Source organism: Zonotrichia leucophrys, chromosome 5 (assembly GCF_028769735.1).
Source record: "Zonotrichia leucophrys gambelii isolate GWCS_2022_RI chromosome 5, RI_Zleu_2.0, whole genome shotgun sequence".
Classification (NCBI taxonomy): Eukaryota; Metazoa; Chordata; class Aves; order Passeriformes; family Passerellidae; genus Zonotrichia; species Zonotrichia leucophrys.
Genome location: NC_088175.1, coordinates 43,804,171 through 43,819,089, shown reverse-complemented (window position 1 = coordinate 43,819,089; position 14,919 = coordinate 43,804,171). Strand labels below are relative to the sequence as shown.

The window sequence follows — 14,919 nt, the reverse complement described above, 5'->3', positions numbered from 1 at the left end:
AAACTGAATGATTCCCAATGTGAAGAGAACTACACAGTTACTGTGTTTTAATGCTCTTAATGCCTGGCTGCTGCAGAAATGTGTCATCATTCTGGACCCCAAATATGTACATCCCCAAAACACACTGCAGTTTATGTATTTCAGTTGGTTTTATGTATTTCAGTTTGTTCAGTTTGTGTTTCAGTTGGTTCCCTTTTCATTTGCTTTACAATTAAGACACTAGCAGTATTTTCTGTTCAAGAAAGTCATTTCTATACTGCTATAGAACACTTTGATAGCATTAATCTAATTTTCATTTCTGAAAGAAAAATCCCATTAGGATTAGGAATGTAGGATTTTTCCTGTCTCTAAAGTGCAAAGTACACATCTTGAACAAAACCAGGCATTGAGGAATGCTTTGCATCATAGTAGGGAAACTGTTTCCTTATGCTATCTGTTCTCCAGTCAAAGATGTCTGTTGAGAAGATGATGCAAGAGGAAGGAGTGAGGAACAGAGGAGTTCCATAGCAACAATTTGCCATTTTAAGGATACCACCCCAGTGATGCATGCTGAGGTAGATCTCGTATTTTTAAAGCTGTTAACGTAACTGGGAGTTGAAACGAAGTCCTTAGGATGTTGAATTCATGAATCCTCATCAACTAACCCAGAATATTTGTTTAAGTAATCTCTACAGCACCTCTGGACAACTTCATCTTTTCTTACTCTAAGAGTAGTTTAAATAAACTATTAATTCCTTAATGTAGCTACACAGTATACATGAGCCCTTAGGAAGTAGCTGAAGTGACTTATTAAATCTTTTTTTTTTCCCTATTTAACTCAGTTTCAGGGCAATTGGAAAACATGGTCTTTGATTAGTCTATGGAACTTGATTATCCTCTTGTATACAACTACACACTTTCTATAAGGATTAAAGCAGTAAAAACATTAAAACATTTATTGAAAGTCACACTGAAGTCAGAGCGAAGATTTAATTAACTTCAGCTGGCTTTATATTATATCTCAAAGGCTTGTAGTTCTGTTGCACAGAACAGTGGAAGGAAAAATTGAGCAATTTTCAGTGTGTCAATACACTAATGAGATCAGATAAACTGTTACAAAAGGAACCCATTTGGAATAAAGACTAAGGCATCAGCTATTCAGGATTAAAAATTATTTGTCTCCAATCCAATTCACCTTTCATGTTTCAGCAGAAGCAGATATCTATTAGAACAGAAGCTCTCAAACATTAGAGACTATTACAATAATGTTAATTTCCATTCCTTGTGAAGGAAATGATTTTGCATTGGCCCACAACCATGTTTTATTTGACAATACTTGGTGTGGTATGAAAGAATAACATGCCACTCAAAACTGTGCTGGTTTGACTGAGGTATAGATCTTATACAGAAACACAGCTTTTGTTTTTATCCATTTATTTTTACCATTTATTTACTGACATAGCTTTACTCATTTCTGCTTACAAATATTCTGCTTTTACAAATACACTACTTACAGCACCTGCTACCACAGAGATAGTCAAAGTACGGCTGCTCTTGAGCACTCTGACAGCCTGAAAATTAAAACAAAAAGCAGTGTGAAGGAAGGGATAAAATGCCACTATAATGCTAGTTACACCAAGACTGGAATTTCCAGAACTAAACAGAGTCACATAGGTATGCAAATATCCAAAATCCATGCTCAATACATAACCCCTTGAGCTAATAGCCCAGAATCAGAACATACTTTTTGTGGACAGGAAAACAGGACACATACTTAATAAGCTGACAACTACAAATCCAGGGAATTAAGAAGACTTTTACCTCTTTGTGATCCACATTAGAAAAGTCCACTCCATTCACCTCAACAATCTGATCACCAACCTAAAGGGATTAATGCAAATTTTAGTACAGATGCTAAATTAGTACATACATTCAACGAAAACAGAAAGAAATGTGCTCTCTAACACCCTTCCCACAACAATCATGGGTACTGGCAGAGTGCAAGGGGAACAGACTGGAAACTGGTCAGGTTTGCATACTCCTGCACTGGGATCTGCCATTGCCAGTGCTTGGGATCAAATCCTGAGCTTGAAGGAATATTGGTCTGACTCAGGTCACTCCTGCTGTTACACTTTAGAAAACTAGCTTTGGTTGAAATGTAATCACCAGATATTTCTTTCCTATGGGGAAGAAAACCCCCCGAATCCTTGGAGTTGTCAACACAAAACAAGAATTCCTTGTGGCACCTACCTTGCAAGGTGGTAAACTTACCTCTAAGCCCACCTCTGCTGAAAGAGAATCTGGCTTAACATTGCTGATAAAAATGCCTGGTTTTTGTGTTGGACCACTGGAAATACTGAAAATGTAGAAAATCCCAAACATTAACTGGATAATATTTACAGAATAATATTTATGAGGAATACAGTGTAACACAGGGAGTAGTTTTAGCTGTTTCTTCGTAGTTTTTTTGCTTGAATAATATTTAAAATATTAGCCAATTCTGAAACAAATACCAAAACTTACCAGTACACACACAGTGGTTTATCATCCTATTTTCCTACTCTCCACCCCACAAAACTGGTTTAAAAGAAAAACCTACAAGAAAAATAATCATCTGTATTTTGCCTTACATGCTGAAACTTACATGTATGCTGACTTACACTGTCTAAAGGACTGGGGCACTAATCATACCTGAAAGTGAACAAGCAACGCAATGAAGATTTATTTGCTGAACTGCATGACCCTCTATGTATAAAACATTGTTATTTTCTTAGGATTATTTATTAGGAACAAAAAGGATGTTTCATCCAGGGTCCAACATCTAGATCAGGAACTTTAAGCTGCAATCTAAGCTGGGCCTAGATACAGAAACTATTTTGTAGATTATACATTCAATGAGTGATACTGAGCCACCTCTCCAGGTTTGTAAATTATTTTTTAAAAACCTTGACATCCTCCAAATTACAGAAGAGGCCTGATAATTACAACTATCTATTTCTAAATATATAAGAAATCCTACAATATCCCTTTCTACTCCAAAATCTCCCTAAGTATTGCAAGGAGTCCAAGAACCCCAGAATCATATTTCTAAAATATCTTGTAAATTCAAGATTGATTTTAGAAGCTGGATGTAGCTTTGTGATGATGTTTTAGTTCTGAAAAGGGTCAGAGACTGCAGAGAGCAAACCTGACAGTGGACAGTGCTGGAATTTGCTATGTCACTGAGCAGGACTTTTAAGTATTTAAAAATGTAAAAGCATTTACAAGATCCAATTCCATGACAAGTTGTACTAAGGCACTTTCAGTCCATTCTTATTTTTAAAGTTCTTTCCTTCATGACAGTAGTTTTAACACAGCTACTTACACTTTGCCTAAAAATATGTAAGATGTGCCACAGATACCCTACTGTTAGTTTGCCTTCCTGATCCAGCATGGATCTTCATTTGTCTGACAACATAGCCAAGAAGGATGGAAATAACTGCCTTGAGTGTTTCCTTTAAAAAACAGTGACATTAAATAAAAAACATGTACCCACCTGCATCCCATGCCTTTTGTACCAATCAAGCTAATGAAGACTTTCTTCTCTTTACTGTCTCTCCCTCCAGAAGAAGCAAGTCCAGCCACACTGCCCTTTCCTTCCTGCAGAGGGATTAAACAATGCTGTAGATGTTAATTCTGTCTTGAATTCATATCAAGACTACTATAAAATTTCATGTAGCCAGGATGAATCCCAGCCAGCATCAAGATAAGATTCAAGGTCCTATTCAAGGCTCCAAGGTCCTATCCTGCTGGAAATGAAAGTGAGGTAGAGTCATTTCAGTGGAGCTGCATGGCTCAGGTGAAAGACTGAACTTATCTGTTGGCAGAAGATTACTTAAATAGTCAAATTTGGTCTTCAGAAAAGGGTGGAGGGAAATTAGAGAAAAGTGATATGGAAAAATAATAATTTAGATTGTTTCCTGACAAAAGGGTTGGAGAAATACATGATAAGGCTCACTATTTAAGTATGTCTTTCTTCCTGAAAGCAAAATAACAGTAATTGTGGTGTTTCTTTTCACTTCTGCAAACCTTAGAAGTCACTTGCATTCAAAGTTGTAATTCCTCCACTAATATGCCTAAAATAGGCCAAATAATCTGATAAAGACTTATGCAGTAGAACTACAGCCTGGGAAGCTAATAAGCTCAAGCAAAATGAAGAAGCAATTAACGAGTAAAAGCAATTTCATTTGTGTCCTGCCCTTTCCTTACCTAATAGCTCTAGAATAATTTCATATCACAAAAGATGTTCCTCACAGAATACTTTCAACAAGATATTGGATTATAGTAATGCATCAATAGCTTCTCTGATAAGGTCAGAGAAAGTGTTTCAGAACCATTACAGATTCCCCAGAAGACATTTAACAAAATATTGATCTCTTACCCCACACTCTGACACAAACTGATCCACATACTGCCATTTAAGGGGTTCATCTGGCGAACTGAAAGGAAAAAATAATTTTAAATAATGGGACAAAATACATGTCAATGTATTCCACAAGCTACTTTGGAATGAAGCCTTCTGTTCGGCATTCACAATTTTCTTTGGATACCATTCACATTTGGTTTATTTTCCAGCAATTTAAACAGAACATTAAACAAGAGTACAATTATTGGGGCTAGTAAAGGTTGAATATAAAATAGATAAAGCCCTCTCAGGTAAAACAATTTTAGGAACCTCAGAGGAAAACTGTAAAATGAACCATAACCACTCAAACATCTTACAGAAATATCTATGCAGAGTGACACCTCCTGTCATTAACACTTGTCAAACATTCTGCCTAAATATTCAGCCTTTCAATGAAAAGGGCAAGACCAAAACAATTTTAAATTTTTCTAAACTCTGAAGCCATCATCAAATGCTACATATACAAAGAAGCAGTGGAGCTCTCTGCTAAGCTAGGTGCAGTGATAATTAAATTTCCATTATATATCTGTGACAAATGAGGAAATAGAAATTGGTTCATTTAAGTAGGCAACTGGCATAATATCAGATTCATCAAGCAAGACATCTGCCTGTTCATTAAAAAGGATGTGACATTTTAATCAGCATTCACACATTTTCATAATTAAACACAGATTCTTGGGATAGAAGAGGCTGTGCAAAAATGCATCTGTTTTCAAAAGCAAAGCCATTACCTTTTGACAGGTATCATGCCAACATCTGAAAAAGAAACATACTTTGTTATGTTTCTGCAGACCACAAACAATCCATTAACAGCAATCATTGGTGATAGAGGTCATTTTTTGTGTTACTTACGCCTAACTTTTATGGACACAACTTTCTTTGTACGAATGAGGTTGATGACTTCTTCATGTGTACATGATGAAATGGAATATCCATTGATGCGCACTATCTCATCCCCAACCTCACAAACAGAAGGGAAAAGAAAAAGTAAGCTAGAGTTAATAATTTTAGAAGTTTTTAAGATTGAATGTAATCTGGCAGTCATTTTGCTACAAAGGTTAGATCATGTCAATTCATGAATACTTTTTGAATCTCAGGTAATGTCAGATCAGACTTACCTGTAATTGTTTTGAAATAATACCCAAATGAAAAAATTAATGGCCAAATAACAATTTTATAAACACTGTCTACTATACATCTGGTTTGTATTCCACAGATTACCTTAAAAACAAGCCTGTGTTTTAATTCAAATAATTTTAGAGTTACTTTCTTTTATACTTTAGAAGTTAAAGTTTGCTTTTACCATATATTTTCTGAGATACCTTCCTTAATATATTTGATCAATAGGAAACTAAGCTTAGTCTTATTATCTTGCCTGATTCTGGATTGAGAAAATGCATTATTTTAAGGGATTTTACCTTTTTTTCATTTGTTTGGGACTCCACTAACATTTATTGCCAATCCAATGGCAGCACCCCAAGGACATTCCCTGGCAGTGTTCAATTCAATAGTGCAGAACAGATAACATGCTTTCAGCCACTTCTATAAAATTTCAAATCTTATTTATCAAAGTACAATCAAAAAGTTTCTCTTCCTCTAATATAAATCCAAATTTGATATGCTATTATGACTAGAGAGAATTTTCCAAGTTTTTATGAACTCTGCCCAATGATCCTCTTACCCAGCCAGGCTGAGAAGGAATCAGTGATGAAGACATTGCCTACTTCATTTTAGGTAGTGCCTTATTATCTGCCCAAGATTACAATGAAAAATTCCAAGTCCCGGCAGGAGCACCATAAACAAAATCTTTTACTTGATGTGAACCACGTGATGTGGTTGTATGAAAGTTAGTGCATGATTTCTTTCATTATCAATGCAGATCAATCCACTGCACAGTAAAATATACAAATGATTACCATGAAATTACCTTAAACCATCCACCATATCATCTTATACCTCTGATCTCCAGGTGGACAAAGCCAAATACTTTGGGTCCTTTCTAGAAGCATTTCCCCTCAACTATTGTGAATATTTTTTATGAAAAATGTATTTGATGAGACTTTTCTCATTAACACAAACAGCATGGGATTTTATTGTCAGTCAATGAAACTTTGGGTGCCTCCTCACAAATGTGCTGGTTTCATGGCAGCATTATCCCTAGTTAATGATTACCAAAAATGTTCCATTTAAAGACTCAAGTGTCAAGATTCCAAAGTTCACTTTAGGCTTAAGCTTTCCATGCTGGTATCTGCATTAGGCTGATTTCAGTTTTCAGCAAAGCTAAGTATTCAAGAAAAATTAGGTGGAATGCATTATCAAGCTCATTTAAAAAAACTTCTACAATTACTTTAAGAGAGGCTCTGTGCTTTCCTTTTATATGAGAGGACTGAGTGGAATTGGAAGTAGAAATTCCTCAACATAGCCTGTGTTCTAGAGACTTTAACACACAAAAAGACACGACATTGTGTGACAGGATATTAGGGTTGCTATCACCTTCTGCCTTTTTTCATATTGTAATGATTCCTTGAATCTTCCTACTGTGATCTGGCAAATCAAAAAAAAAAAAAACCCACCAAAAAAAAACCCCAAAAAAAACCCAAACCACAAACAAAATTCCAAAAATGTATCTTTTTATTTCTTCTGGGAAGTGTCTCATGCTCTGCAACACTACACAAAACATTAACATGTCCACTACACCAGCATTGCTCATGGTCCCACTTTCCACTGAAGCTGAGGATTTTTGTCTGACACAACACAGCATCAGAAGGCTACGAAAGCAAAGAAAACTGTCCTGCAGAAAGGAACACACACTCAGAGGCAAAGCAGGACCGTGGTCCCTAGCTCCTGACCAGTGGGACATCCACTCCCTCTGCTGGGCATCCAAAAAAATCTCATCCAGGGCAATGGCCTGCACTCCTAAGAGCTTGACAGTCAGATTTTTAAAATTATCTTTAGTAACAGCAGAAATAGGTCAGTAATGAAGGCCTTTGAACATACAACCTGTGGTAAAATACAGAATCAGACAAGAAGAGCACATGAGGTCTGCAGTTTACAGTTACATCCCTGTCAGCTCCTGCAGTCACTCGCTTAACCGACTAACAGTTCCAAACATTCCAAACCACATCCATCCACCCTATCCATCTTCTGGTGATTTCACATATGTAGTAAAGGGGGCGGGTGGGCTTTTTGTTTGGTTTTCTTTTAGTTCAAGATCCCCCCTTTACTCACATCTTCCACATCATGCAGACTCTACCAGAGCATGGAGCCTGGGTTTGCACAAACCTGACTCTTTAAAAGGGTAACCTCTCATCCTGTTATTGGCTGCAATGCCTTAACACACAGAAACCCCCAGTTTCAGGGCTGCAAATGACAGTGCCATCCTGGGGTTTCTGCACCAGCAGAACTCGCATCGTTCTGAGGATATCAGCATTCACTGAATCAAATCTATTCTCATCTCCCTAAGAAGCACTTGCAAAATTATAAATGCACACAAGAGCATATTTTATTTTCCCCCCAGTATGGGAATAAGCTTTTCCCATACAGGTATTTTTAATACTCTCCTCTACTGGACTGTCATCTTATTTCTCAAACTCAACACCCTTCACTCAACGTAATGACATTTGTATTGCTGACAGACAATGACTGAGGTTGCTTTACAAATAACCCAATCTAGGCTGAACTACAGAAGACCTATAGACATACAGCAAACTGCTTCTCTTCAGGATACTTGATCAGCTTTTCCTGAACAATGGTATCTAATATTGGAGTAATTAATAGCTGTTTTCATGTATTTTGTTACTTTTGTACAGGTATACCTGTGTATCACTGTATACCATGCTAATGAATCAGAGCTGTAGAGATAAAAGTCTGTGGGACTGAGCAGAGTAGAACAGTAACAATTATTTTGGTATTATATCACAGTTTCCCCTTTCCCTATCCAACCAAGAGATGACAGACTTTAGAAAAAAGATGCAAACCTAACTTTTTCTCAAGTAAAATGCCTATTATTTCTAACTTTTAACATGAGAAATATAATATTTAGTGCTTCTAGAAAATGGAAGAGCTTCATATAATAACATCAACCGTTTCAAATTTCCCATTTTGTATACTGCTACCACTTTCATCATTCACCCAATCTCTTTGTATTCAGCAGAATCCTCACATACAAGTATCAAAAAGCAGTGAGGGGTGGTGGGGGGAGAGATGAAGTCCATTTCTTAATGGAAGGACAAAACACTTGTGCGTTTTAGAGAAACTGTAGTCATAAAAGGGTCAAACCTACAAGTATCACAGAGAACTTTCATTATTATTTGGTCATTTTAATGTAACTTGGAAAGTACCTCAAGGAAAAACATGCAATTTGAACCGGAAATTTTAAAAGCTGCAGGATGTAAAATTGATGGTATAACAGAAAATCATTATACCTTTCTCAGACTGCATTTTTGGGATTGAAAATGTGTAGAGATTTTGTTAAATAAATCAGGTGGGTGAAATTTCAGAAGCAGTTGGCTTTACTGTGAGACAGCAATTTAGAACAATGGGCTGCTTGTCAGGTCTTGTTATTCAGTGAGGTTCAGAAAGTGCCTAGTGCCACCTATTATCCAGGCACTTCAGGCTGAGCTTTAACACCACGTATCAAAAACCAGAAGCCAGGCAGTTACAGGAGCTGCAAAGCACCATCTGCCCATATGAATTCATTAATCCCTAACAAGTTCAGAGTCAGTGTGAAGCATTCTTCCCCCTTACTGTCCCTACTTTGTCAGCTAAACCCTAACAATGTTCTGATTTGCAAGAGAGTTCGCACACTCCAGCCCAAAGATCCTTTACAAGCCCCTGACTGACACCCTGACGACCCTGGTCACAGAAAGCCAAGGGGCCTTTTTGTGTACAGAGAAAGCAGGAAAACTGACATCCTAATAAGAGCACAACAGCTGAACATCAGTGATTGTGTCAAAACGTTACTGTGAAAGAAGCAGAGATGCAGAGCTGCAACACAGCCTTAACACCAAAGTATTAGAATGTATTTAAGGCAGTGGCTAGTAAGTCCTTTATTGATCAGCATCATTAGAGCCTCCCAATATTTTCCAGAATATGTCTACAAAAGCCAAATAAGGGACTGGTCTTGATCTTTTTCTCAAGTTTCTAGCAGTCGAGCAAGGAAGCAGAGGGAATCTCTCCTACTGAGCTCACCACAGCCCAGGAACAACTCCCTTGTCTACACTTCCCATTCTTGCTGTGTAATACAGAAGATGAGGTACATGACCTTTTGTAGTGCAAACAGAAGGTGCATCAATGTCCTTTTCTGCAGTTGCCCATTGGCAAATCCCATGCTTAAATTAGGCTGAGGACAGAGCACAAGGTTTGTGCTGAGCTACAACACCCTCTCAGTTCTAACAACACACAGAATGCGCGGTTTTGTCCCAAGTAGTTTGTAAAGCATCCCCCTGGATGCACCTGTGCAGAGCAGGCTGACAGAAGGTGGAACCAATTCAAAGGCAATTCTGGATGAGATATATAGGTATGAACGCACAAACAGAAGGGCATGCACATACATGAAACAGAAAGAGGAACAGTTTAAATTCTAGAAAGTTTTCAGCATGAGTGACATAAACAGGGAAACCTAACTTCATCTGCTTTGTTGATAGATATTTTTTTTTTCATCCAAGAGATTTGTGAGGTAATACTGAAGCATATCTAAAAAAAAATGCTAGTTTAATTAAACTTAATTACAATAATGAATCATACTAGTCTAATATATTTTGGACTAGTGTTAAACACAATCCTTAGCCATCAATACTTGCAGTAGATATTCAGACTTGACAAATTAAAAGTAGCCAGGCATATTATATATATTATATTAGCCTTTCCAGTCAGAAATTCAGACCTTTAGTACACCTTATCAGATTCAATGTCTGATAGAAAGATGCAGACATTTGCCACTTATTGCAATTTCTTATTTCTCTCTTCACTAAGCAATGCCACATTCAAAAAGAAAACAGAGACCCAAAACATTATTAATGCAAATTACATGAGTATTGCAGTGTTTCTACACATAATTATTTTTGCCAATCTTGTTGGCAACTTCACATATACAAAATTCAATCACAGAAAGTGCAATTCTATGCAGTAAAGAGGATACTGGGAATAGTAAAAAATAAGTTATTTTATTGCATAAACCAAAACCCCCAAAATCTATACATAAAATTCAAGTAAATATTTCATTACACAAATGATATCTATGCAAGATGGAATTAACGCTTAGCATTTATATGTTCTGTTCTACGTTTAATCTAAACTTAGGAACTTAAAGCATTCTTCTACAGTCTAGAAATCCTTCTTTCCATCTGCTTACATATAACTGTTGCTACTCATGAAGTATAAGCATTCCAGGAAAACTTTAAGCCTTCAAAAATTAGCATATCCCAAACAAGAAAAAAAGAAGGCTTACATATAATTAAGAACAGCAAAATAAACATTTTTAATGACTTGATTCACCGCTGGTATAATGGTATTTACCATGGCATTACTTTACATGTAGGAATTCAATTTGAAGTGACAAAGAGCATCTTGGCAAAATCAACTTCTGAATGTTAAGGAACAACCATTAGCACCTAACATGAATAGAAATATCTTACCTGAAGTCCAGCATTGTCTGCCTGCCCTCCTTTAACCAACTGGGAGATGAAGAGGCCACAGCTGAATTCCACTCCACCTCTTACACTTAATCCGAGCCCTTCAGGATCCAATCGATCCAATCTCACCTCTTTCAGCTTTCTGCAAAAATGGAACACACTTGAGTGTTCAGCTGCATAACACCTTGTCTCAATAATGTTTCATATACAAGTTAGACATTATTTTTCACTTATATAATTTAGGCATAAAAAGCAAGTTCGCTGAAGTTTGGATGGATGTGTGTTAGCTAAACTATCAAGTTTATTCATATGAAAAGATATTTGCAATCACTGAAACTGCTTTTAGAAGGTTAGAGCGATGAGATTTTTCTATTATGAAATTCAAGAAAAATGAGAAAATATTGGTTTTGACTCCCTTGCTTTGCTGTTACTAGATTAAACCACTTGGCAAACAATTTAGGTACAGTACAGCTAGTTAGCAGGTAATTTAGGTACAGTACAGGTAGCTTGCCAAACAACTTAGTTACAGTACATGTAGCTGTACTTCTAGCAAATATAGCTAGAGTAAAATAACTATGCCCAAATCTACACAGATGGATAATATTTTACTCTGAATTTACCTCAGTAAACTCAGTATTTCTTGTTTTTTATTTAAGTTAACTGCATTGTTTTGTTGCTGTTCTGCTTTGTCTCACCGTGATCGTTTGGGTGTAAGCTGATCATATTCCACCTGGTGCTTTAATGGGATGAGTGGGCGGATAGCATCGAACAGAGGCAGCCTGCTTGGCTCATTAATCACCAGTTTTAGGTCCCCCACAAGCACTGGGAGATTCATAGACCTGCAAAAACACAGTTACAAAACAAACACAGGTAAACAACACACCAACAACAAGTTTCATTTTATAAGTTGTTGTGCACATGGCTTCAATATTTGCATGTCCTTTCAAGCTACCAAGAGAGATATTTATGCAGATACTGGTTTGATGAAAGCACACTAACCCCTGAGAAAGGAGACCTTCTGTAAATAAAGAACATTTGCTTCAAAACATGTGAAGTCGTCTATACATTCACTTAATATTTTAAGGTCATGCACATCACATTCAGAGATGGCATCTCCAACTTCAGTCTCAGAATACCTACAAGATTTATGGAACCATTTGAAAATAACTTTACAGATTAGACCCACCTGCCTAATGGATTTTTGTTTCTCCATTAGTTAGGGATCCTTGTAAGTAAATATAGGCTACAAGCTCTTTCCTTTCCTGAACTTAGAGTACTGACAAATTGTTTCAATCCAGGACAAAAAAACTATCCCAATATTCAGCAGCTAGAGCAAAGACTTTAAGTTCCAGATTTTGATCAAAATCAATTTTGAAGGATGATTAACTAATCCACAAAAACCTACAGAAGTTAAACTGTTGTAAACATCTCTCTCATGAGAGCTAATCAAAGTGGTCTCCTTGAAATCGTCAGCACTGAGATGGTTATTATGTACAAAATATACTTTGTTGTACAACTGCAGGAACAGCTAAGGTTCAACAGAGCTATTCCTATAAAATATTCAGTTAAACTTTTCCTGTATTATTTACTGTTCCCTTTCTTTAAATTTACATTTCCTGGGATGCAATATTTCTGAGGTATGGGCACTGAAAATACAGATCAGGAATACCTATGCAGAATTAGAGGTCAAATACTTCTGGAAGTACTATTCACAGTGAAGCAGAAATAAAATGCTAACTCCAACAGCAAATGCACATATTTTTGCTTTGGGATATTTCATCATGTATTCCCAGGAAGTGATACATCATCATTATATGTTCACAGAGATACTGAAAATTTTGCCCAAGACATTGCAGTTGTGGAAATTGAAGAAAAGTTCCCGTATGCATTGTTAATTTTGTAACTGTAAGAAGATTTTAAATAATTCAGACCTGCTGAACCAACTGGCTTTCCAAACAACAATCTTTATGAATGGAAAAGCAATTAGACAGACCAGAGTGAAACTGAATCAGATATGCAGCTGAATACCCCCATAACTACAAACATCAGATGGAAACTTATACATTTCACTCAGCTGAGAAGCTTTTAATTACAATATGAATGGAAACAATGTCTTTAAGAGCCACTTGCCTATGATCAGTGGAAAATATATTCTTATCTTCTCTGAAAAACAATGGATCATGGGCTGATGTAATTTGCAACTAAACAAGTCTGAGGCAACTGTGGTTTAAATCAGTTCAGCAAAAGGCTTGGTAACAGGCCTATCACCTTTCCAATTTTTTACCATTGTGTTGTAATAAGCCAGAGTCATTAAACATGCCAAACAAATTCCGAGAGTATATTTTTCCAGCTTTGCAAAGGACAGTTGCAAAATTTTGATCTGAAGAGTTAGCAAAGAATCTTTGAAAAGTGATGTCAGCGAAAAATTTGTATCAAACAAATAAGCACTCTTTGGAAATATTAATGAACATTATTAATGCTCTCTTCCTGTTTCTAAGAACAGCTTTATCATGCAGGAGCCTTCCCCCACACAGCCCCAGATATGAATCTACCAAACTCTTATAAAAAACTGCCAAGTCATAAAACCCAAGTAACTTTATAAGTGATTACAGACATGCTGCTTCTTTGCCTGCAGGTTATGCTTCAAAACCACAAGATTTCATTAAACAAGATAAAAACCTCTCATTTCAATTACTTTTCTAGTAGCACATAGACTATTTAAATAACTGTGAATATTAATTCTTGAAATATAAAAACATTAGTAAAATTTCACACCAAGATGTATAAAGCTAGATCTTACTGGTGGTACATCCGCAGCACGTCATAAAGGTAATCCTTCTCCGCTTCATTGTCAATTAATAGATTGACCTGAAAACCCAAGGACACTATCATTAATCTCTGACTTAATAGCCCAAATGCTGAACATGAGAGACTTCCACAGATTCTTAAGCCACAGAGCAAAAGTTTCATTAAGGAAAAAGAATTTTTTAAAGATAAATATATGTTTGCAACAGAGCATTACCTCACAGTGTCACACTTACAATGAGACTATCTAAAATTAGTATGACAACAATTAGACAAGGTGGTGAATCCTGATATACTCTGTATGCTAGATTTCCCCTCAGCAGTAGTATTACTACAGCAATATCATGTTTGTCTTACCTGATAATCACTGAACTGCTGAATAAATGTCTTCAGAAACCTTTTTGGCCACTCATTAATGTAGCACATGCTGTCACAGATAAAACCACCGCGTTGAGATACAATCTCTGTGCTGTCGTCCAAACCACCGATTTCAGGAGCTCACTTATAGCATTATGCAAACTGCTACACCTCTGTTCATCTCTGCTCCAGCTCTTAACTGATAGAACTTGCTAGTTATTCTTTCCTCCCCCACTAATAGTACCTTTACTTAAACCAGTGTCATATTACTATGCCCGCTCCTGGATAATTACAGTAAATTAAAGCAAAAGAAAACCAAACCCAAATTCTTACATGAGGAGTTCAATTTATATTCAGTGATAGTGAGACCTCCACTAATCCTGCTTGTAGTGAGAGGTCACATCACATCAGTTTTACATCTGGACAAGCCTGATGTTTAGGAAAGCAATTTACATCTGACCTAAAGGGTAATATTACTGTGACGTGAAGACTGAGAAGCAATTTGCATACTTAAATAAAGGCCCTTTCTTTCCAGGTTTGCAGTAGTTTGTATTATGTTCTAAACTAAATACATGCTTCATATTCCTTTTGTCCCACTTGGCTCTCTAAAGCCAGCAAGTCTTCACATACCAGTGGTTTTCTATTACTTGTACCTCCTGGCTCTCTAAAGCCAGCAAGACTTCGTATTCAGGTGGTTTTCTG

General features: G+C 36.6%; 1 protein-coding gene across 3 annotated transcripts in view; it reads right to left on the bottom strand.

The window, feature by feature from the left end:
* USH1C (USH1 protein network component harmonin) overlaps window positions 1-14,919 on the bottom strand; it is a 47,490-nt gene that overhangs the window by 29,350 nt on the left and 3,221 nt on the right. For 2 of the 3 annotated variants that reach the window (XM_064714944.1, XM_064714946.1), the window contains exons 2-11: window positions 13,856-13,923; window positions 11,751-11,894; window positions 11,059-11,197; window positions 5,276-5,384; window positions 5,155-5,179; window positions 4,400-4,457; window positions 3,515-3,618; window positions 2,251-2,335; window positions 1,801-1,860; window positions 1,494-1,550 (exon numbers count right to left, since the gene is read on the bottom strand). In XM_064714944.1, coding sequence (XP_064571014.1) covers window positions 1,494-1,550; window positions 1,801-1,860; window positions 2,251-2,335; window positions 3,515-3,618; window positions 4,400-4,457; window positions 5,155-5,179; window positions 5,276-5,384; window positions 11,059-11,197; window positions 11,751-11,894; window positions 13,856-13,923 — 849 coding nt within the window. Of the gene's footprint in view, window positions 1-1,493; window positions 1,551-1,800; window positions 1,861-2,250; window positions 2,336-3,514; window positions 3,619-4,399; window positions 4,458-5,154; window positions 5,180-5,275; window positions 5,385-11,058; window positions 11,198-11,750; window positions 11,895-13,855; window positions 13,924-14,217; window positions 14,288-14,919 lie in introns of all 3 variants that reach the window. The other variant, XM_064714945.1, reaches the window with a different exon arrangement.